This window comes from Diceros bicornis, chromosome 2, assembly GCF_020826845.1.
Source record: "Diceros bicornis minor isolate mBicDic1 chromosome 2, mDicBic1.mat.cur, whole genome shotgun sequence".
NCBI lineage: Eukaryota > Metazoa > Chordata > Mammalia > Perissodactyla > Rhinocerotidae > Diceros > Diceros bicornis.
Window position 1 is genome coordinate 54,784,980 of NC_080741.1, and position 22,669 is coordinate 54,807,648.

Genomic DNA, 22,669 nt, shown 5'->3' on the forward strand with positions numbered 1-22,669 from the left:
TGTGACTTAAGTGATTTATTTTCCTCTTAACACATGTAGGTCAAGTTACTCCTTCAGTCTAAAAAAATCGTGAATAAAAAAGGATGGCAAATGAAAGAAAGCAATTATACAACAATTTTAGACTTTTGAAGTAAGACCATTGAATTTCCCAATATTGATTATTTTTCACTTAATTACAGTGACTCTTCAGCTGTTTATTACAATATAGATCATAATTCATAGACTGCATTTGTTCTAAACTAAAAATAAGCACGAGGAAGTGAAATGAGAAAGGAGGTGAATGAAAAGTAGCGTTTGTGACATCAATGAATAACCATTGAGTAAATAATCATATTTAGCTTTTCTAAGCGTTGTATTTGGCTAATAAGGTATTGAACCCCTCTTGTCAAAGAAACTTGGATTTCTTAATATGTACCATCTCATGCATTTTCCCTTTACTTTCTATAGTAAGTTGAAGACAAGTTTTATGTTATTTCTGTCTGATAGGAGAGAGATGGAGAAATGAAGTGGCTGGCAGCAATCGCTGAGATTTGTGGGCTGGAATTAGATAGTAAAACTTGTTTCTGAAACCTAAACTCAACTCACCAACTTATGTTGTTGAACCTTTGACATGGCCCACGAATTGGACATTCCCCCCCCCCCTTTTTTTTTTTTGCTGAGGAAGATTCACCCTGAACCAAGATCTGTGCCAATCTTTCTCTATTTTGTATGTGGGTCACCACCACAGCATGGCTGCTGACAAATGGTGTAAGTCTGCACTCAGGAACCGAACCCAGGCCGCCGAAGCAGAGCATGCCAAAGTTAACCACCAGGCCATGGGGCCAGCCCCTGGACATTCCTTTTAGAGTAAAGTGGGGCCACCTCAAATATCCTGCAGTCCCATGAAATCTTTGCTGAATATTTAGTCAACAGACATTTGAGTGACTTCTGAGCTCAGTGTGCTCCACTGTGTGCACTGAGCAATCCAGTAAGTTCTGGACCTCAGGGGGCTTCTAGTCCAGGAGATAAGATGTGTCTATAAACCTTTAAAATACTAGGTAGAAAATGTGGAGTGACAGGAGGGATAAGCAAATAAAGAAGTTCTGAGGAGAGAGCCATTAATTCAACAAATGTGTTGAATGCATGATGGAGACTGGGCGCTGTTTGCTTTTATAATTTTTCATTCATTCACTCCTTCGCTCATACAGTCAGACCATACTTACTGAGTAATTACTGTATGCCAAAGGTTAGAAAAACCCAGGTAGAAAAGACAGTCTACCATCCCAGAATTCAACCTAATAGGAGAAGGGTGGGCTGGGGAAAGATGGCAAGGCTCACTCACTGTTGAACATACGCTGATGGAGCACAGCCACACAGGGGTACTCGCCTAAGCTCTGGGCATACAGCTGTGGACAAGTCCAAGGTATCCGGGAAGAGGAGGAGGGAAGGGTCAGCTCTATGGCTAATGTTTACAATATAATACAGATGAAATGTACCTCTCAGCTCAGTACAGATTTGTCAAATATTCTAGTGAAATGGGTCTGGGACCCCAGAGTAAGGAGCTGTTCTGCTTTGGAGTGTTCAACAAAGGGTTCACAGAACAGAGGATATTTGATGAGGGTGTTGAAGTAGGAATAGGAGCTTGCTGGGCAGCGATGAGATGAGTCTAACCAGAGGCACTAAATGTGGAAAAGACATACCTGCTTGCTGTTGGTTTGTATAACAAATAATGTGCAATGATTATGGCATGGGACTTACTTTTTCCATTACTCTGCACTGTATCTAGAAAACCTCTTGATACGAAAGAAGAGTTAGGCTTTCCTTTTGAGAATTAATAACCCTAGGGCTAGAAGATAGTTTGCTCTGAAACTTGGAAAACAAATGTAAAATACATTTTTCCCCTCATCAGAAAATGTTTAAGTCCATTAGGGTGCAAAGATTAGGGGCTTAAATTGGATTCACAGGAGATATGCCAGCTCCACATATGTGCTAGATTATTATTTTTTGAAATGATGTAGACACTTTGCCCATAAAGTAGAGTAAGGCTTCTTGAGACATCTGAAAAACTAGGAGAGAAATTTTGAGAGGGGCCTATGCATTTCACGTTGGAAACCACTAGCTTAAATATTCAGGAGACATGGTTCCTGGATTTTGGACTCAGCTTTTCTTAACTTGCCATCTTTTTCCAGATGCCTCTTGATGAGAAAAAGGCAGCTGTGTGTTTAACTCCATACATATTTGCATTATCCCAGATAATCTTACAATTATGGTTAAGATTCTTAGAAGAGGCTACAATGCTTATAAAGAGAAAAGCAACCTCAAAATGGAAGGGTGCTACAAATTCAAAGCAGAGAGCAAAGAAAACAAGGGAGACAAAACAAATATATTTTGCAAGTAAATGTGGTGGGAATCCAGACACCCACCAGGTGGAAGTTGTTAGATGTGATAAAATGGTTATTAACTTAGAATTCATCCATCCTCTCCTGTTCACGTTTGATAAACTGCCAAGACTAATTCTCTTAGTACCAACTTACCTTTTCTAATAATTTTCTATTCCAACAGCTGTCCAGTCATATTGCTTAGCGGTTTTTTGTTTTTTTTTAAACTGTGCGACTAAACAATGTTTCTGTGCACTGAATTTTGTCCAATGGACTCACTTACTTGTTCCTTCACCAAGGAAGACATTTCTTTAAAATCAATTAAATTATCAAAGGGCACCACTCCTGTGACTGTCAGCTCTGCTCCCAGCCTGCTGTGGGTACTGGGATTCTCCAGCCATCAAGACTCAAATGCCCCTATCTTGTTTGAGGTGCTCCCACCTTATTGTCTCCAGGGGTGTCATTTCCAGCTCTGAGTGGCCTCCCTGAGAGCCAGCATTTAGAGAAAGGGAAGCAGAAGAGTCTAGTTCTGACCACCCATAACCTAATCACAAGAAGCAGCTGTCAAATGTCCCTAGTTCAAATTGAATGCAGGAGTCCTGGGGAATGCGGCCCATTAGAGAATGGTGAGAACACCATCCCAGGGGATTAAGGCAAGAGAGAACTACAGGTTTAGAGGGTCTGGAAAGAGCCCTGACCCCAAACTCTGCCCCCTAATTCAGTGCCTAGAAGAGCTCATCCCAGCTTTTTAGGCATGCCTTTTTAAACCATGCCAGCTTGCCTTCCCACATAAACTTACCTTGATTGGGCCGGGATCTGCCTCACGGTCATGTTTTCCCAGAGTGTCCTGGGTTATATTCTTACTGGCCCCTTTGGACTTCGTAACACTCATTTGCTCTTTCCTTATACCTGACCTTGTAAAACGTCACCTACCATCTGCGTGGTTTAGATGCCTGCCCACCTTGACCTCTGGTATTGGTGTGTCCTGTGATTCAGCATCCGTTGTCTGGCTGTTGGTTATAATATTAGTTATCAGCAGAGTGAGATGTGCTATTAATGGTTTTCATTGAGTACCCGCATGTTAAAAACTATGATTTATTAAACATCATAAATTAAGTAGTTTGTCTTAATGAAGTTGGTATATGAGGTAAATTATATAAGGAGCAAGATTTTATTAGATGAAATACATAGGCACACATTGGTATTCTTGTTTTGACTTATTTTATTAACAGTTATTATTTTACTGCTTATTTAAAGTTACCACATCTGAGTTACCTATAACATTCATCATATAAAATAGTAGTTATTTGATTACATATTTGTCTCCTTTACTATTTTGTGCAATCTTCAATAGGTCTTAGTTAGTTTTTGCTTAATTAAAAATGATTGAACTTAACTTCTGAGAGACAGAGAGACAGAGAGAGAGAGACAGAGAGAGGGAGAGACAGAGAGGAAGAGAAAACCCAAATAAGTCACTTATCTTTTCTGGTTCATATAAACTTTAATTTTTAGTGTATAACTTGCATATGTCATATAATCAGTTTAATAGTCAACATATGTGTCCTGAAGCAAGCTAATATTTGGGTTTCCTTATAACCTATCCTTCTTGCTATGTTAATTACCCTGCTTACAATTCTCACCCGAAAAATGAAAGCTTAATTAACAGAATGGAAATAATCACAGATATGTATACCTATAACATATCAATATTCAGGGCTATGATAGGTCACTGAAAGGGTGGTCTTTTTTTTTTTTCAGGCCTAAGACTTTACAAAAGAACATTATTCTTTTAAAAAACATTTAAAATAATTTAATGGCACAAAACTTAAAAAAAGTGGTATAGAATAGGACTAAGTTCGTTCTATTGGTGGGTGTGAATAGACTTGACAGTGACAGGGAGCCTTGGCCGTACTAGGGGACCTTCTGCACGGTGTTCGGTGCTATACATACTGCTCTAGGTGGCTGGCGCTGGACAAGCCAAGGCCTTGTGCTTTCTCCTAATCTCTTTCCCTTTGTCCAGCCACAATCCCCCAGTAGACTCCAGCCTCTCACTGCCCTGGGTCACTTTTCCTCTAGCACCTCTTTGACCTCGTTAGGATGAAGTTCAGCCCTTATGCTGATAGTCCAGGCTCTTGCCCCATGTTGGCCAGAGCTCTGTTCTCTGGTCTTACCTGGCTCTCTGCCCAGACTGGTGTGCCCTCTGTTCCCAAAGTGCACCCTGGCCTTTCCCACCTAGGATATCCTCCTTCTTTCCTCGGAACCTGCGTAAGTCCCAGGCACCTTTTACTGTTACTTCAAGATCCATCTCCTCTGTCTTCCTGGCCTCAGTAGTGGGAAGTCATCCCTCCTTCGTTCAACTCTTATGCCTCTTACTAACCGGACCCCTTATTTGAAATCTGGCAAATAGCATCAGGGATAGTTATTTGTTATTGCTAGACGTGACTACAAATTCCTGGAGGGCAGAGACTGTCATAAGTATTTTGTAGCTCCCTTCATTGCCTGGCCAAGTGCTTTTTACATAGTAGATGCTTAATAAATATTTGTTCAGTAATTGGTTTCATGTCTCTTAAGATCAGATGTTCTTAATTAATTTAATAATAGAGGTGTTTTTTCTTGATGTAGCATACACGCAATGGGAAAATCTTTCTGGAATTAGGTTGGATATAAATAAGCAGTAATAAATTATTATAAGCCTCCCAAAATGTTGTTGCAAATCTATGATCTTTTCCTCCATTTGGTGTTTACTTTCCCAAGAAGCAAGAAAATTTTTAATTAGCACAATTTGCATATTAGCTCTGGAATTCTACTAAACGCCATCAGAGTTATAATTCTTCGACTCCAGTGGGTGAATGTTCGCAATATAACATACGTCTAAGGATCATTTTAATATATTTGACTTACTTTTATCCTAATAATATTTATTTAGTGCTTCTTGTCACAGTTATTGCAAATGACAGTAATTCAGCTAGTTAATCTGAAATGGGTTGTTGTGCTTAAGGTGCATAAAAGATCCTAATTAAGAACCAAGTCAATAAGTAAGTCTTTAAAGGAGATTTAAATCTCTACACAGACCTGCTCAGTCTCATTGTTGGTGGATGAGAACTTCCCTCAGTTGATGGTGATCGGCAGTCGCCAGGTCACATTCTGTGAAGACAGGTTGTACTCGCTAGGTTCGCAGATGCCAGGGAGTCATTGTATGCTTTGGGGAACATCAGACAATAATACATATTTCATTTTATCCTAATATACCAAAGACAGTTTTTTTTTGGTGACAGTTTTATTGAAATATAATTCACAGAGCATACAATTTACTCCTGTAAAGTGTATAGTTCAGTGTTTTTTAGTTTATTTACACTTGTACAACCATCACCACAATCAATTTTAGAACATTTTCATCATCCCAAAAAGAAACCCAGTACCTTTAGCCATCATCCCTCAATCTCACCATTCTCCCCAGCCCTCAGCATCCACTAATCTGCTTTCTGTTTCTATGGATTTGCCTTTTTTTGATATTTCATATATAGGAAATCATACAATACATGGTCTTTTGTAACTGACTCTTTTCACTTAGCATAATGTTTTCAAGTTTCATTCATGTTGCAGCATGTATCAGTACTTCATTCCTTTTTATTGCCAAATAATATTCCATTGTATGGATATACTACATTTTGTTTATCAGTTGATGGACATTAGGGTTGTTTCCACTTTTTGGCTATTATGAATAGCACAGCTATGAACATCTGTGTTTAAGTTTTTGTATGGACATAGTTTTTCATTTTTCTTGAATGTATACCTAGCAGTGAAATTACGGGGTCATATGGTAAATCTGGTTTAACCTTTTGAGGAACTGCTAGCCCGTTTTCCAAAGTGGCTGTATCATTTTACATTATTAGGAACACTTACTATGAGAAAATAGGATCACATTATACATAAGAGGTTTTTTTTTTTTTTTGTGAGGAGATCAGCCCTGTGCTAACATCCGCCAATCCTCCTCTTTTTTTTTTTTTTTTGCTGAGGAAGACGGCCCTGGGCTAACATCTGTGCCCATCTTCCTCCACTTTATATGGGACGCCGCCACAGCATGGCTTGCCAAGCAGTGCGTCGGTGCGCGCCCGGGATCCGAACCAGCGAACCCCGGGCCGCCGCAGCGGAGCGCGCGCACTTAACCGCTTGCGCCACCGGGCCGGCCCCTACATAAGAGGGTTTTTACATTTGCAAACTAGCACATTAATTCACATTTCTGAGTTTCTCTTATTGATATTTTTTCTAACAACTTTATTGGGGTATATTTTAAATCCAATACAATTCACCCATTTTAAGTGTACAATTCACTGATCTCAGTCGATTTACCAAGTTGTGCTTGTATCATGATAATGTGGAAATTGATGCACATCATATTGTGTGTGCATTTTCATCACTCCAATAAGATCCCTCCTACCATTCCCATTTATTTGATCTATCCCTACTCATTTAATTTTGTGATTTTCTGGCCCAAGTAGTAGCTGAGCCAAAGGGCTGAGAAAACTTTGGGGCTTAACAAACATAAAACTGAGAAACTTCTGTCAGCTTAATTCTTTTAGAGTCTGAATAGGTTCACAATCCCATACTGCAATTTTGAAATCCAGAAAGCTCTGAAAATTGAAAAATTTTTTCATAACTTATTTGATGGGAAAACTTGACCTGAACTGACATGTGACTATGTATAATATTTATTTGTCCTACTTAATGTGAATAATCATATGTCTTACTACAGAAATATTAATATTTGATTATGGCATGCTGCCCCCGCCCTAATTGGGGATGATTTACAATAAATATGTGATACAGGTATCATTTTACCTTTCTAAAATCCAAATAATCCTGAACTAGCATAGCATACTTGGCCCCAAGGGTTTCAGATATGGTCTTGTGGACTTGTGTTTGGTTTTAGCAGCCAAACTAAAGGCCTCAGGGCCTTTGCATTTGTTGTTCTTCCCGGAAAGCTCTTCCTCCAGATATCCTCTAGGCCCCCTCTTGTTATTCAGGTATGAACTTTGCAGGGATCCCTTTCCTGACCACTCCAAACATTTGTGTCCCTGTCACTCTCTACTGTGTCACTTTGTTTTATTATCTTCTTGGTAGTCATCCTTACCTGCTGTGATCTAATGCATTTGTTCCCTTGCTTGCTGTCCATGTCTCTTCCAATGTAAGCCCCAAGAAGGCCGGGATCATGGCTGTTGGTTCAGCAAGCAGCTGCTTACGAGACACTGAGCAGTACAGTGTGAGGACCATGCCTCCTGGCTGCTCCGGTCTGTCGCTGCTCATGTGTCCTGCTGCCACTGGGCTGATTCTGCTTGGCTCTCCACAGGGATCAAGTGGGCCTTGACCTGAAGGACACTGCTGAGGAGCTGCTATCAGACCACATAAGGCTGCCACTTCTCCCAGCACATCAGAAAATGAAATGTTTGGTCTTGACTCTTGTGCCAGCCTCCTGTCACCATGGAGGTGGAGACAGCAAGTTCTCTAAATGGTCTCTAGGCCCAAAAGGGAGGGTTGCTTGGCAGTGAGTGATATTAGACAATCATCAGCCTTCAGATTGTTTTCTCTTTTCTTCGAAGATAGATTTCCATCCATGTTTTGGGGACAAGAAGAAAGTTGTGAATGGAACATCAATCTGCTTTTCTCTCAGATAAATAGATGGCAGGCATGCTTTCTGATACAATGCAAAAGATATGAGACTGTATAATTTCCTCCAATCTAGCTCTTTTGTCCCTCTATTTACACCTGGTTTTAAAGCATAATATTCATGACAGTCAGGCTCCAATCAAGACGTCATGGCCTCAGTTCATTTGCTTGTTAGATTTAAGTGTCTTTGCTTAAGGACCAGTTGAGGCAGCCGCTAGTGGCCATGGTTCCAAGGGTCTATGTCACTCCAAAGAGTGTCCATGTTGGCATCGATGGTCTGAGTCTTCATAACAATTTAACCACGTGAGAGTATCATAAGTTCCATTCTTAACCCCATAACTCACTTGCTGGGTCACTTTGGGGCGGTCCCTTCACCTCTCTGAGACTGTTTCTCGTCTGTGCAATGAGGATGTGATAGCTCCCCATGGGCTTATTGTGAAGCTTAAGTGGACAAACATTTATAGGGTGCCTGGCACAGACAAGGGTCTGGATCATGTTCATGCCCATCTTGCACCTCTTCCTAGGATTCTTAACTTGCTCAAAATCATTGAGCTCCTTCAGAATGGTAAGGGGAATTTAAAAACTACTCAAGTCCAAATATATTTAATAAATTTGCTCAAACTGTGCAGAATTGCTGATATTCAACTGCTTTTAATTCACAAAGTGGAAATCTTGTATGGTTGAACTTACTACTTCTCTGTGTGTCTATTTCACAGTAAAAGACGTGGGGTTGGTGTTTGTAGAAAGGTGAACTTGGAGTGCCAGCGCATTGTGCTGAAATGAAGCCTCCATTTTGTTGGGTCCTGTGAGAGCATTGGAAAGTTACAGGGTCCCAACTGCAGCGCATGGGCAATGAGGAGGGTTATGTGTGAGCAAAGCATGATGAATGAAGAGCAGGCATGATGCACAAAGGAGGCGTTGCCTAGACATCTGAGGGAATTTAAGATTTTGGTCTTAGTTTACTTTATGTAAAATGGATTTAGTTCTTCATTAGCTCTGTCTTTTTTTCATTAAAAAAAAATCCTGACATCTCTTACCTCTAGTATGTGTTCATATATCTGCTTATTTCATTGTCATTTTGAAATAAAGTTATAATTAAAGGTTGACAGAGGAGAAAGAGAGTTAAAGCTGAGAGTAAAGTATATGAATAACTTTCCATAAAAATTCAAACCTTATGTATATAATTTCAGTTCATTACCTGGGCATTAAAAAAGGGAAAGGCTGCTTATCCTTTAAGCTAGCTTCTCATCCTTGGAAATTTAAAAATGTTAAGTCTGGTTCCAGAGGATAAAAATGTCGTTTCTTGAATGCAAGAGGAATATGAGAATTAGAAGAGAAAAATAAAAAAAAATGGGTTTAAGGCACACACCCTCCATTCAGAACCAGCCCCTTGGTATACCCAGCTCCCCGTGGACGCAGAAGCTCATGGGCACGGTACCATGCCACCAGGGCTGGTTCCCTTGCTGCCCTGCATTTTGAGTTGAAGCAGTCATCTTCTGCAGAGTGTTGGGCAAGATTTGGAGTTTTGGCCTCAGGATTTTATTTCTGTATTGTGGGAGGAGGCCTTTTCTGAGGACACTGAAGCAAAAGATTTGTGTAAAATGTTCGGGGACCAAGATCATGGAGGCAGTCTTATTTTTCATTATTCATTCTTGATTTCATTTGAAATAAGCTTCACACGTAAGTACACGTGGTTGACTTTACCTTGGAGGAGTAAAAGCCAGCTTGGTCCTGTTTCCCAGTGTCCTTCAAAAGTCAAGAGTGACCCAGGTCATTTGGATTTTTTATTTTTCAAGGTTCCCAATATGTTAGGAAATGAAGAAATGACAAAACCCCATTGAAAATTGTGGTATATTTTAAATATTTACATTTAACAAATTACTGCTTTTTTACAGAGTGCCTATGCAATATAATTGAGCTCATCTCAAGAAAATAAAGGATACAGTAAAGAAAAATTATAATGCACCATAGGCTTTATGGTCCAGAAAGGACCAGAAAGGGATGTAACTTTAAACAACTTCTCCTTCCAGTGCTATGGTTTCTCTGTGACTATACTTGTAATCTCTTTAGGAGGTGATGAGGAAAGTCTAAGTTTAAGGCCTTTTGAATTGGAATCCTGGGCCCAATGGCTTTCTGCCCCTGGGAAGGATCCTAGAGCTACCCTGAGTTGGGTCTGCGGGGAGCTTCCCATGACGGTTCTTATTACTGCCTTTGTTACTATGAGCATGTTTTCATCTTAAAGCCTTCCTTCACTCTGCGTTCCCTTCTTCTATGGCCTAAATCTCTCCTTTCCTCCCTCCCTCCCTCCTTCCTTTCCTTCCTCCCTCTTTCTTTCTCTTTCTCTCTGTCCTCCTTTCTCACACCAGCCCATCATGCAATCCCACCTCTACATACCCCCCTATGCTGAACTACTTGTAATTGCCTGAATGTGTCATGTTGTCTTTTGCCTTAGGGCCACTGCACATGGAGTTTCCTCATCCTGGAATGTCTTTCATCTGTTTTCTGGACTAGCTCTTGTCCTTCAGGTCTCAACATTGATGAGAAGGCTCTTTGTAGCCCGTACGCCTGGTCTAATCTATCCCTCAGTGGGCATCCATATATCCCTTGCTTCTTCCTCTTGGAGCCTTTATCACATTGAGTTTTGGTTGCCTGTTTGTCTCTTTCCCTCCCTAGACTGTAACGTCCTCAAGGGAAGAAGCTGTGTCTTCTAAACTTTGTATTCCCAGCCAAACACAGTGCTGGCACACAGTAGGGTGAGTAATAGATATTAGTTAACTTGTCTAACAGCTGTATTTTGAGCATTGGCCATGTGTTCGGCTCTGTTTTACACATAAAGCGAGTCACCATTTTGTTGGAGGTGGCGTGGGGATGGTATCTCTAAGGAGGAGTCACTGGAGCTTCAGTGACTGCAGAATGAAGGATGAGGAGGAGGGGGCAAACATCTGAGGATCTGGGAGAAGAACATCCTCTGCCAAGAGAACAGCAAGGGTGACAGAGACAAGTTTGTGGTGGTCTGGGACCAGAAAGATGGCTGGGAGTCTGGGCCAGTGGGGGAGGGGAGGGGGTGAGGGTGCAGGGCCAGATCATGAAGGGCCTATGGGTCATGGTCATGATTAATGGGAAGTCATTGGAAGGTTTCAACAGGGGAGCCATGCCATCAGAATTATTCTTACAAGGCTCCTTCTGGCAACTGTGTAGAGAATGGGCTATAGGGGATGGAGTTGAAGCTGGAGACCTGTTAGAGGCTGGAGTGTCCAGGGGAGAGATGGCTGTGGCTTTGACTAGACTTATAACAGGGAAATGATGACAAAAGGAGTGAAACCTGGGGCATAGTTTGGAAGGAGAGCCCACAGGACTTACAGATGGATTGAGATATTTGTGGAATAAGTGGCATTTTTAAAGCAAATGGTTTCCCTGCTTCAGTCTTTCTTTGTTTCAGGTTTATCCCCTTCTAATTTATTTTTTCAACAGTGCTACCAGATTAATTTGAAGATGGCTTAAAGTTCAGAACTTATCATGTCACTCTTATGCTCAATCAGACCTCTTCAGCTCCCCATCGACGGTGCACAGGACACAGTATTCCTTAGCCTGGCTCAACGTCCTTGCTCACCTGACCCCACTTGCCTGCCTTTTTGCACCCTCTCTCTGTTCCCTCCCCATTCCAAGCCTCCTGCAGCTCTGCAGACACAAGAAGCTCCTACCTGGGAGCCTTTGCTGCTCTTCTCCCTATCATTTCTCTTGTCCACTTGGCTAACTTCCGCTCATCCTTTAACTCAGACTCGCTGTCACATCGTCTATGAAACTTTCCCCACACTGGTGCCCCATGCTCTAGCAGAGTTCTCTGCTCCCTGCTTTGAGTTTTCGTAACACTTCAACCTCTCTGCTCTTTGGTTTCCCCGTGCGCAAATTTGGTATGATATCTGTGCTTTCCTTTAGAGGATGGTTGTGAGGATTAACTGGATTAATTGACTAAAGCACTTAGAACAGTTTGGCACTAGGATAGGCAGTAGGGGAGCTCATAATTGCTTGTTGTTATCACCTTGAGTGGCCCTCCTATTGTAGCCTACACCACATTGTCTAATTACTTGCTTCTTCTTCCAACTGGACTATGAATGAGCCAGTCATCTTCATGGCCCAAGCCCCTAGCATAGTTCTTCTCACATACTTCATCATCATCATCATTGTCATTGTCATCATCATCAATAATAAGAGCTAACATTAATGGGCATTTACCGTGTACCAAGAACTTTTGCCCAGAGTGCTCTCATGAAGTGGCTGGAGCCGGGATTCGAAGTCAGGTTGTCTGAGCCCAGAGCCTGCTCTCTGGGCCAACATGATATGTTCCCCCTGACCCCCAACTAAAGTTGCCTGGTAAACATTTGAATGGATGGATAGAGGGAAAGAGTAAAAAGGGAATTGGAATAGCTTTTCCCCTCCATCAAATTTATATAAGACTCTATCTTGAGTAGGTAAAATCTGAATGGATATAGAAATTATTCTGCATTTTCGCATTTTCAAGGAGAAAGGGAATTTTCCTTCCCTGACCACTATTGGGGCTTGGGGGCTGGGAGTTGCCTGCCACACTCACTGTCCTGTTCCATGTCTCACAGGTGCCATCCGTCAAAGGAGCTTGCTTTGGCAAACAGCTTAATTTCTATGTTTGTGCCATTCTGAGGACATCAGTCAAACCTTTCGATAAAAGCCCTTGCCTCATTCCATTTTCAGCCTCACTGATCATGGATTTTGCTGCTGAAGCTGAAAAAGAAAGTGGTGGATTCTGAAAACCAGTCCTTAAGGAGCAGGTGCACAGGCTTGTGTTTGAGAACACAAGGTTTGGAGTCCTTTCCTTGGCAGCAGAATTAACTTTCACATAACCTCCATGTAACTGTGAACTTGAGGGCTTGTTCCAAGTTCTCCCCATATGAGAGCCAGCCGTGGGAAGCACAGACTTTGTGAAGTTTTCTTGTTCCAATCAAGCTGTGTTATGCTTGAAAATCTTGTCTCTTCCCCTGCCCCATCATAATATCTTACACTTGTGTGGAATCCTTTAGGAAATGTTTTGTGTGTACATTCTCATCAAATTCACACACTGAGTTATAGACTAAAGATGATATTATTTCAGTTCCTCAGATAAGAAAACCAAAACTCAGAGAAGTTAAGATTTTTCCAGAGTCAAGCAGGTAGTGAGTAGGATGACCTGGATTCAAACCCTTGTCCTTGGGTTCTGAGACCTGTTCTGATTCTTCTGGACCATAATGCTTAAAAGACCAAAAGCTTCTTGAGGTCTAAGACTAAGTCATCTATTTCTTGTGTCTTACTCAGTTCTTGGTGCTGTTCCGGTTACTTAATAGGTTCTCAACAAATACCTGTTAAAGTAAACTGAACAGAAATTATGGAAATTTGTCGATTCCATCAGGAAAGGGAACTGTTTGTAGGACAGACTTTCTCCCCAGGACCAAGACCTTGTTAACTTAGCTGCACATTATCTTTCCTTATGTTAATCTTATTTTAGGCAGATATTCCCATCTTCCTTAGCTAGTTGGATGATACCTTCAATCTTCAATGCTCTGCCGTTGTGGGTTCCAGTCAATACCTCTAAGTAAGCCTGGAAAGGATATAAGTAAGGATTGGAACAGAATTTTATTCACCACTGTCAGACTCCTCAGTGATAGGTGATTTCTACTGTGGAAAACAAGTGTTCATCCTCAAACTGACAAAATGTTATAGTCCCATTCACCCTAGACTACCCCCTTGGGAAGTTATTGACAGTTCCATTGTCCACAAAGGAAATGGTTTAGTTATCTCAGAACTGAGGGGTTCTGATGGGACTTTCAAGGTTTATGGTCAAATAGTCTTGATTTTGATAATCAACTCTAGACCATTCCTAGGAGGGCTACATAAGCAGACCATTCTTTAAAATTCTGGATCCTTTGGAAAAATTACTTAGGCTGAAATATAAGGTTGTCTTCTCTTCCTCTTTCCTCTCCAGCTGCCTTGGGCCTTGGGCAGCCCTTTGAGCAAAGTTTGGCTATTACCATCTTCAGTAGCTTTGCAAATGTTGCACTTTGGAAAATGCAGCCTCAGATGTAGAATGAGATGACTTTGGTTTGGAAATTGGCCATTCATGTTGATAACAGGTATTAATTTAATCAGGCTCAAATTGATAACAGGTATCTCCTGTGGAAACAAAGATAATCTGTTATTGATTGTGTCTTCTGCTGTAAACTCTAGGCTTATTTTGTCTTGTAAAAGGCTGGTGTGGCCTTATGCAATCTGAAGGAGACAAGAAGCCGGGGGAGAGTAGAAAGAAGGGAAGAGAGCTCCCCGTGTACACACAAGATGTGTTTGTTCTATTGTTCTGTTACCTGCTTTCTCTGGAAACTTTATAGATTATCTTTTATAATCCACTTTGAGATGTTTGCCGTTTTTAAAGCAGAAGTAATCTTTGCAGCTTTCAGGCAGAAGGTCATTTTATACAAAATGTTATTCGTGTGCAACAAAGCTTATTTCTTACACAGGAACAAAGAAATAATGAAGGCTCCTTAAAAGTTGTTTTTCTCTAAAGAAATGATCATCTTGATAGTTGGTGATTTCTATGTGCCATTTCTATTGGAACTGATAAGTGAAAATGTTTGTATCAGTAAGGATTACTGAATGTTACTAAGCCCTCAGATATGACTCTAAGGGCAGTTTTAGTGTTTCAGGGTCGGAGGGAAAAATGTCTTGGATTCCTTCTTGGCTAATTGTGTCCATCTCTCCAGGTTATTCCTTTTGCCCTGGTTTATTGCCTGGTGGTCATTGATGTGGCCTCTGTGTAGGTCTCTGAGATCCAGTTGTTTCCAGGACATTTTCTTGCCTCTAAAACTTTGTTTGCAATGTTTCCGTGGGCTGGAACACTCTTTCAGCACCATTCCTTCTGGAAGAACCTCCTGTTCTTCTTTAGGTCTCATCTTAAATGTCACTTCTTCTAGGTAGCTTCCTGGCCTATTGTTAGCATTCTTTGTCACTTATCTCTTTATGTTGAAACAGCTGTTTTCATTGTGCGTGTCCCTCACCCTTCTGTAAACCACCTCCTGTTGCTTCATGGCTCACTGGTGCTACAAGTCCCACACTTGAAGAAATAGTCATCCGAGGACTCCAGCTACAGAAGCAGCAAAGACTAATCTGCACTGTTACAGAGTGATACAAAGTCTACCTGAGAACAGAAGGGAAGGGATTTCAGCGCCAGAAGCAATGAAAAAAGTAAATTGGAACATCTTACTTTTTTTTTTAACTTAATGGTTCTTAAAAGTTGGTTTCCAACCTTTCATACAGGAGAGAAATGTTTGAAATTAGTCCCGGGAACAAATCAATCTCATTTTGTCCAGGTTCGTGGAGACGTCTTTTGATGTGCTGACAGCATTTTAATGAGAATAAAGATTTTTCATTTTATTTCTGTGATTGATTGAGTTTGAATCTGTGACTGCTGAGAGGACCTGGGTGTCCTCTGTCCTCACCTCTGTAGATGGGCAGCGTGTCAAGTTCAAGCCCTGCCATGTAACACGGTGCTCGGAGAGCTTTAACCCCAGGTCCAGACAGATTGGCAAGAGGTGTAACTCTTACTCATCAAACTCAAGCCATTAAAACAAAACCCACTAAATCTACTGTAAGGAAAAGATGAACCATGCCATGCTGGGTAAGGTTGTGATAGTTAACTGTTGCTTCTCCTTGATCACTCCATTTGGTTGTTTTTCTACACGTTTAGCTCTTGCGGATTTGAAGGAAGACTCATGTGATCTCTAACTCTGATAATAATGACAATTCAATAACTAGCTCCAAGGTAATCATGAGTGCAGCCCAAATCCATGTTAATGATTATAGATTTTCCTTAGTCTCCTTAGTTGAGCTTAAACATTATTTGAGAAAGAATTATGTATTCATTTCAGGAAAACATGGCAATAAAAAGCCTGGTATGAGTTTTAATGTGTTGTTGCAAAATGTTAAATGAAAACCACTAAACCTATGAAGTGCTTTGAAATCTTTGTTAAATTCCAATATCTCACTATAACAGTATTTATAAGCCAAAGCATTTTAGCTTTAACATGAGAAATAAAAATAATTTCTTTTTTTGCTGCTCCATATGGTTTTTATATTTCTGTTTTGCTTTAAGGATTTTTGTCCATAATTGTCTCCCTGCCCCAAATTTGGGGGATTTTTATTTAAAAATCTTTTTCATTTGTACACAATTTGTTTATTCTGATAGAATCAGTAGGAGTCCAGTGGTAAGTTACTTTGGTTCTGTAATCACATTTTCTATTATTACCTTTCCCACCTCTCACTGCATTTCTTTTCATCTTTTCTCCTGTTAAGCCAAAATGACCAGGAACAACACCAACAAAATGAAATACGAGTAGAACAAAAAAATCATTTTCTTCTTCTGATCCCATTTTTATTTTGACTTGGTGTCCTATTTTCCCCCTTCTGAACTATGACAGAAAGTTTGACCTCTACAATGTCTTTAACCCTAGTCTTGATTTAAGTGTTTTGGGGGAGGAGAGATGGGAGACTGTGCATTCTGTAGTGTTGTATGGATACACATGGGGTCATTGTAACAAGAAATAAGATGTGATTTTAAATGAAATGCTTTAATATCTCCACCATTCCCCTTGGCAGTTTTGCCTTCACCACAGCTATAAATACTATCCATGGCTTCTAGTATTTCTTATTTATAAAGAGACCTTTTTGTTGTATTTATTCACTAAAGAGGAAGAGTTATATAGAAACATAAAAAGTCAATGATATGTACATCAACTCATGAATTACAACTTTTTTGCTTGTAGGTGCTTTGTTCCCAGGCCAGGATGTATATTCCAGTATATTCTTATCATTTTTATTGAATAAGGAAATGTTTTGGCATTAAAGGGGGAGAGGAGGATCTTTGGACAAAATTGCTGTTTTCTCTTACCTCAAAGCTCAGTTTTGAATACTAGTCTTCAAAGCCACTTTTATTTCCAACGTTCAGTTTTAATTAAAAACCATATTCACAATTCTGTAATCCCATCTGCAGATCCAAAAGGAGAATTCATACAAGAGAAAATTAACTTATTATTATTAAAAGCACACTGCCTTTCAAACAGATATAATAAAGTAACAGTTTTCCTCTGGCTCAGTGGCAGTTCCTTATAGAATAACTAAAATATTAGCACATTTAAATTGATTTTTCTTACCTGCAAGTGATAATCAAACTTATTTTTAAAACATACTTAATTTGACTTAGGTTATAAGGATATTTGCTAGGGAAAGAGACGTCATAGGCTGCTATTTTCTACTGGCAAACATCAGAGTTAGAAGTTGAGTGGTCTTGACTTTGTTAAATAATGATTCGATTTGTTTTTATTTTATTAACAGTAGGAACTTCTGTCCCTAGGACTCTGTTTTAGGTAAATTTATGGCACATGATTTCCTTCTTAAGTAATATTTCTTTTAACTTGTTTATCTTTATAAGAGTGTTTCAGAAGAAAGATCAACTATTCTTTGTTCTTTCCAAAAGGTACGTAGTTCTTGATGTGCTGTTTGTCATTATCATTTAACAGGCTGAGCCTGTTCTTGGGGGGTTTTCCTCTGAATTCTGCCATAAAATGTAGGCCTGTCTCCCTTTGGCACCAGAGAGCAGGTTGGGATAACCCCTTGGTTGACTGCGTGAAGGGTATATCATTTCAAAGAGCCGTGTTCCAAAGTTCTTATTTGCCTCACATGAGACAACTATTATGTGTAGCTGCCAGTTGACTATCTTTTTCTGAATCATATTTCCTAAAGCTTTGTAGTGAGCATGATGGGAAAATATCTTCATGGGAATAAGAAATGTATGAAGTAAATTAAGTTAAAAAAAAAAAAGATGAATTTAGCTTGAAAATGAACATAAAAACCGGCCAGCGGGTTTCAGATTTTCATGTACTCACTGCTCCGTACGGAGAACAGTATTCTGGCTGATCTTAGAAGTTATTACAATATTACTGAATTATTTCCAGTGTGTTACCTTCTTGTGCCCCATGTCTCCTATTGCAGTGTTGTGGTTGAAATACATTTCATGTTATGTTATATATGAATATGTTATATGGTATGTATGATATATACATATATACACACAAATGTAAATAAAATGTTATATATGAAATGCATTTCATGCTATGCTCTTTCATGATAATTTCAACTTGGCTATTATTTACATCTTGTTCTCTTGTTTGTTGGTTCTACACTGCTTTATTGGTTTGTTATTTCCAGTTCTTCACTTTTTTTCCAACATTATCTGCCTTGGTATCATGAAATTTTATTTTGTTCTTATCTTTTGATCAATTGTACATTTCATCAACATTTCTTCTTTGGGTTCTCAGAATGCTCAGACACCATGAAAAAACAACTATGTGTTTAAGTAAATACATAATCAAAATGAATGGCTTTTTTGTGATAATATCAGAGTTCAGACATGCATAATATTTATACATACTTTATAAAGCTCAATATGTAACTGATTTCGTGACACATGCGTAGAAATTCTAAATCTATTACAAAGATTACGATAATAAGCTCTCACAAACATAGATTTCTTCTATCATTGCCTGTCACTCATCTGACAGAGTCCTCATCGATATATTTGCAAATTGTGTTGTGTGATCCTGGGAGGCTGACAACCTTCATTGACTAGGATGATTCCAAGAAGACTGGGGCCCATTGAAAGCTGACCTCATGAAAGCTTGGGGCCAGTGTATCCAATCTGTATAGATAGTGTATCTCCTGATTTTTCATAAGAAAATGGAGATTTCTATAAGTATTTTATGTCTTATAGTAAAAATACATATGTACATGGATTTTAAAAAGATAAATGGGAGTTGAGAAACCTTAGAGTGTTGGTGGAGCTCATTAAACAAGGCATCAGGGATGAGGTAAAGTCTGGGATAACTGCTGTTTATAGCCAGTAATTCTCAAACTTTGGCAGCATCAGAATCCCCTGGGAGGCTTGTTAAAACAGATTACTGGGCCCGCCCCCAGAGCTTTTGATTCTGTAGAACTGGGATGGGGCCTGAGAAGGTGCATTTCTAACAAGTTCTCAGGTGACACTGACGCTGCTGATGAGGGATTGCGCTTTGAGAACCACTGCTTTAGGGTCACCTTTTCATGTGTTTTGGTTGAGGAAACTGAGGCCCAGAGAGGGGAAGGGTCTTACCCGAGATCTCACAATTGTAGTGGGTTGCATCTAGGCTAGAATTTGAACTGGGTCTTCTGGCTCTGGCCCTGCAATGTTCTCCTGGAGTCTGTTCTTTGATTGACCAGAGAAGGAGAAGCCCCTTCCTGACCATCTGAAGGAAGTATGGGAAGCCAGATTTGCCACTCCTCCCGGATTCCTGTCTGTGGGCAGCACTGTCTCTGGCTGGCCTATCTTTTTCTTTGTCTGTCCTGTAGAAAGAGAAGGCTTAGCCGTCTGTACTGGTGCCTAAAGTTACCCAAATATATTTCAGCCTCTTCATTTCCATGTCCAATTTAATAATTATTCATGGAACATTTGTCTGTTGATTTGTGATCATTTAGAGATTAATACCAATGTCATCATTTTTCAAACATGCCCTATTAAACTCAGGTCTGTATTATGTCAAGAAAAAGCAAGTTAAAGACACCATAGGCTACAAGAGTAACCATAGGAAAGATAGAAATGGCTGAATTTTTACTTGGATCTAAAGGTTTTGCTTTTAGTTTGATGAAATTTCAATGAAATATTATTTCACTAAATGAGGTTTCTGCAATCCTGTAGCCTACATTTTCGTGGTGGGAAATACTTATTGTTGGCAAATTCAAATTAAAGTAAAAGTGATTTTGATAGTTGACTAATTGTCTTTAAATGGTATTTCATGAAATTATTTTCACAAGACTGTGAATTGGTTGAATCTAATTGGCTAAGAAGAATAGCAAGAGTTGTATATTTACGGATACTGCTTATTGATCTGATTTCAGTGATTTTCTTATTGGGATGCAGATTGTCAAAATGGCATTGATGTACCACAAATTCAAGTAAGTGTCACCTGATAATTACATACTAGAACTAGGTGCAGAAAGAATTGACCTTGAATGATGGAGGGAATTAAAATAAGTAGTCTTTTCCAAACCATTGGGGAAGAAAGTTAGCCCGCTTAGAGTTGGACTCAATTCAATTCAATAAATCTTGACTAAGGGCCTTCTATACCCAAGGAATCCACTTTTCTAGGTAGGTTTTGGCATCCCTATCGGGCCTCAAGGGCCAGTGTCTTTGAGTTGTTACAACGATGGATGCAGAACATGTGTGCATCCATTTTAAACAGATAAAAATTTATACATTTTAATTAAATTATGCATTTATAAACATGTAAAAATAAATATTTGAAGCATTATGATTAAATGGTGTAGGCAGAACCCAAATTTGACACTGATGTTATTATTTTCAGTTTCATGGGAGCAAAGGCACCAGGTCACAGTGCACATGCCGTGATATAATCTGTCATTTTTGAGCAAAGGAGAACGATCAGTCTTTTCATGTTGTTGAAATGGGGTCCAGGCCACACTTCTGATCCTTCATGTTGCTTTCTGTCTTTTCAGCGTCTTGTGGAGGCTGCAGAAGAAGCACACCTGAAACATGAATTTGACGCAGACTTGCAGGTAACTGATGATACTTTGAGTTAAATTGTTTTGTGTGTTTGCTGCCAAAGGAGAAACACTAGGTGTACCAGGAATACAAGGTTTCAGTGGTTGGGAGAGAAAGACTTTTGAGAGGATGGTACAGAGTTGAAATAAATGTGCCTATTTCTTGACAAGGCAGGATAGTGATCCTCAACCATTTTCCTCCATGACAGTTATGATGAGCGATAACACATACTCACATGCAGGTAACCAGATTTTGATGAACTCTGCCCCAATTCTGGTGGAGTTAGTCAACTGACAATAATCACCAGAGCTCCTAATTGTGAATTGATAAGATAGATAGCAGAATATATCCAAACCCCACTTCTCTGGCTGCATTTCGAGTGACTGAAAGCAATGTTGTGATGGATCTAACCTTGAATTGACTGTTAATTATGTTTAAAAATTAAATCATTCACAGACATGGGATTTGAACATCTACTTAATAAATTTCTTGCAGTGAATCTTGTATCTAATCATGGTACACCTGTGTCTGGTTATAAAGGATTTTAATGTTGCTGTGTGTATAGAAAACATAGTAAGGCAACAAGTGAATTGAATAGTACTTGGAGGTTCCTTTGGGTCCTTCCTGAAGGAAATTCTATCTGTGTAGTCATTTTGAGTTCTGTGGCATTTCCTCACTACTAGGAAAACAGAAGGAGTGAATCATAATCCTTAAATCTGTGCTTTGCTAGAACGTATCTCTTTTAGTGGCATGTGGTCACAATTAGGAAATAGTGTTGATTTTGCTATGTTTTCATTTATATGGAAAAGATAAAGGCAGACATAAATCTTTAAGCACAAGAAAAGATGGTGATACCAAAGATAGCCTTTGGCTGTGTCTCTGTCCTGTGGGTGTACCTCTTGTCATCACTCTCATCTATATCTTTTGCCTTGTGGGTAAAAGAATGCACACTCAAATGGGGTAATTGAGGACAGTTTAATAAAGGGAATACTTACAAATATGTAGTGAGAGAAATCAACAGGCGTTGGTGTTGAACTCTAGGGCAAGCCACACTCCTGAAGGAGCAAGAGGAGGGAGTGGTTTCCAGAACCCGGGGAGAGTAACTATATGGAAAGGGTATTTGATAGATGCGTGCAGCCAATCGTGGTGAGCTGGCAAGGATGGAATTTGGGGAGATGATACCTCAATAACAGTCTCTAGCCTTCTGTTCTCTTGCTATTACCACTAACTGTTGGTATGGTTGATGTAGTTCATTCTCCTGAGGCATTGAGTTGGGTGGAGAAGGGTGAAGAATGGGTCTGGAGAAGAAACAGAAAATATGAAACCCACCATCTGGGGGTCATTTTCAGGCATAATACCCAATATATGAAGCAGATAGAGCCAGGACTGTAGCCAAGCATAAGAGATTCCAGGGGGAGGTGGAGAAATGCGGGAGGCTATTGGTAACATGGGGAGAGGAGTAGGGAAGCTGGCCCAGCTCTTTGAGCAAAGCTGCAAGAGAATGGGCAGAGGAGTCAGCTGTTTATAGCAAGAATCACCTTGACTTCCTACAGCTGCACCTGCAAGGCAGCTCCAGGAAGATCTAGGGGCCGTTTTCTGACCACATTTGTCTTCAGTGGGCCTCCTCTTTAGAGGATTTGGACTTCCTAGAGTGGGTCAGAAGGGGTTTAGTGGTAGCGTCAGAAAGAACCTTGGTAAGCGTGAAGATTGTAAGGATGTCTTGAATGTGTTGCCAAGGGAAACTGTCTCCCTCTCCTCTGGAGTTCCCAAAGCCTTTTCAGAAATATTCTGGTTTGTAAATGATGGAAACTCAACTCACATCAACTTAAATTAGATTATAACATTGAATAAAATAAGAATCCGTGAGTCCGCGCTGATAATAAATAAACAAACAGATAGATAAATGCATAAATGAGAAGGGAAAGCTCTTGTAGTAGAACACCAACTAATAAATGTAGAAGAAATGATGGATTTAGAAAATTATGGTAATAATTGATTCAGG

At 39.9% G+C, this 22,669-nt stretch overlaps 1 protein-coding gene across 1 annotated transcript in view; it reads left to right on the forward strand.

Annotated features, from left to right (window-relative positions):
• Positions 1–22,669, forward strand: part of CACNA2D3 (calcium voltage-gated channel auxiliary subunit alpha2delta 3) — an 853,260-nt gene that overhangs the window by 216,914 nt on the left and 613,677 nt on the right. The window contains exon 4 of the mRNA XM_058561298.1: positions 20,622–20,681. Within this exon, the coding sequence (XP_058417281.1) occupies positions 20,622–20,681 (60 nt within the window). The remainder of the gene's footprint in view (positions 1–20,621; positions 20,682–22,669) is intronic.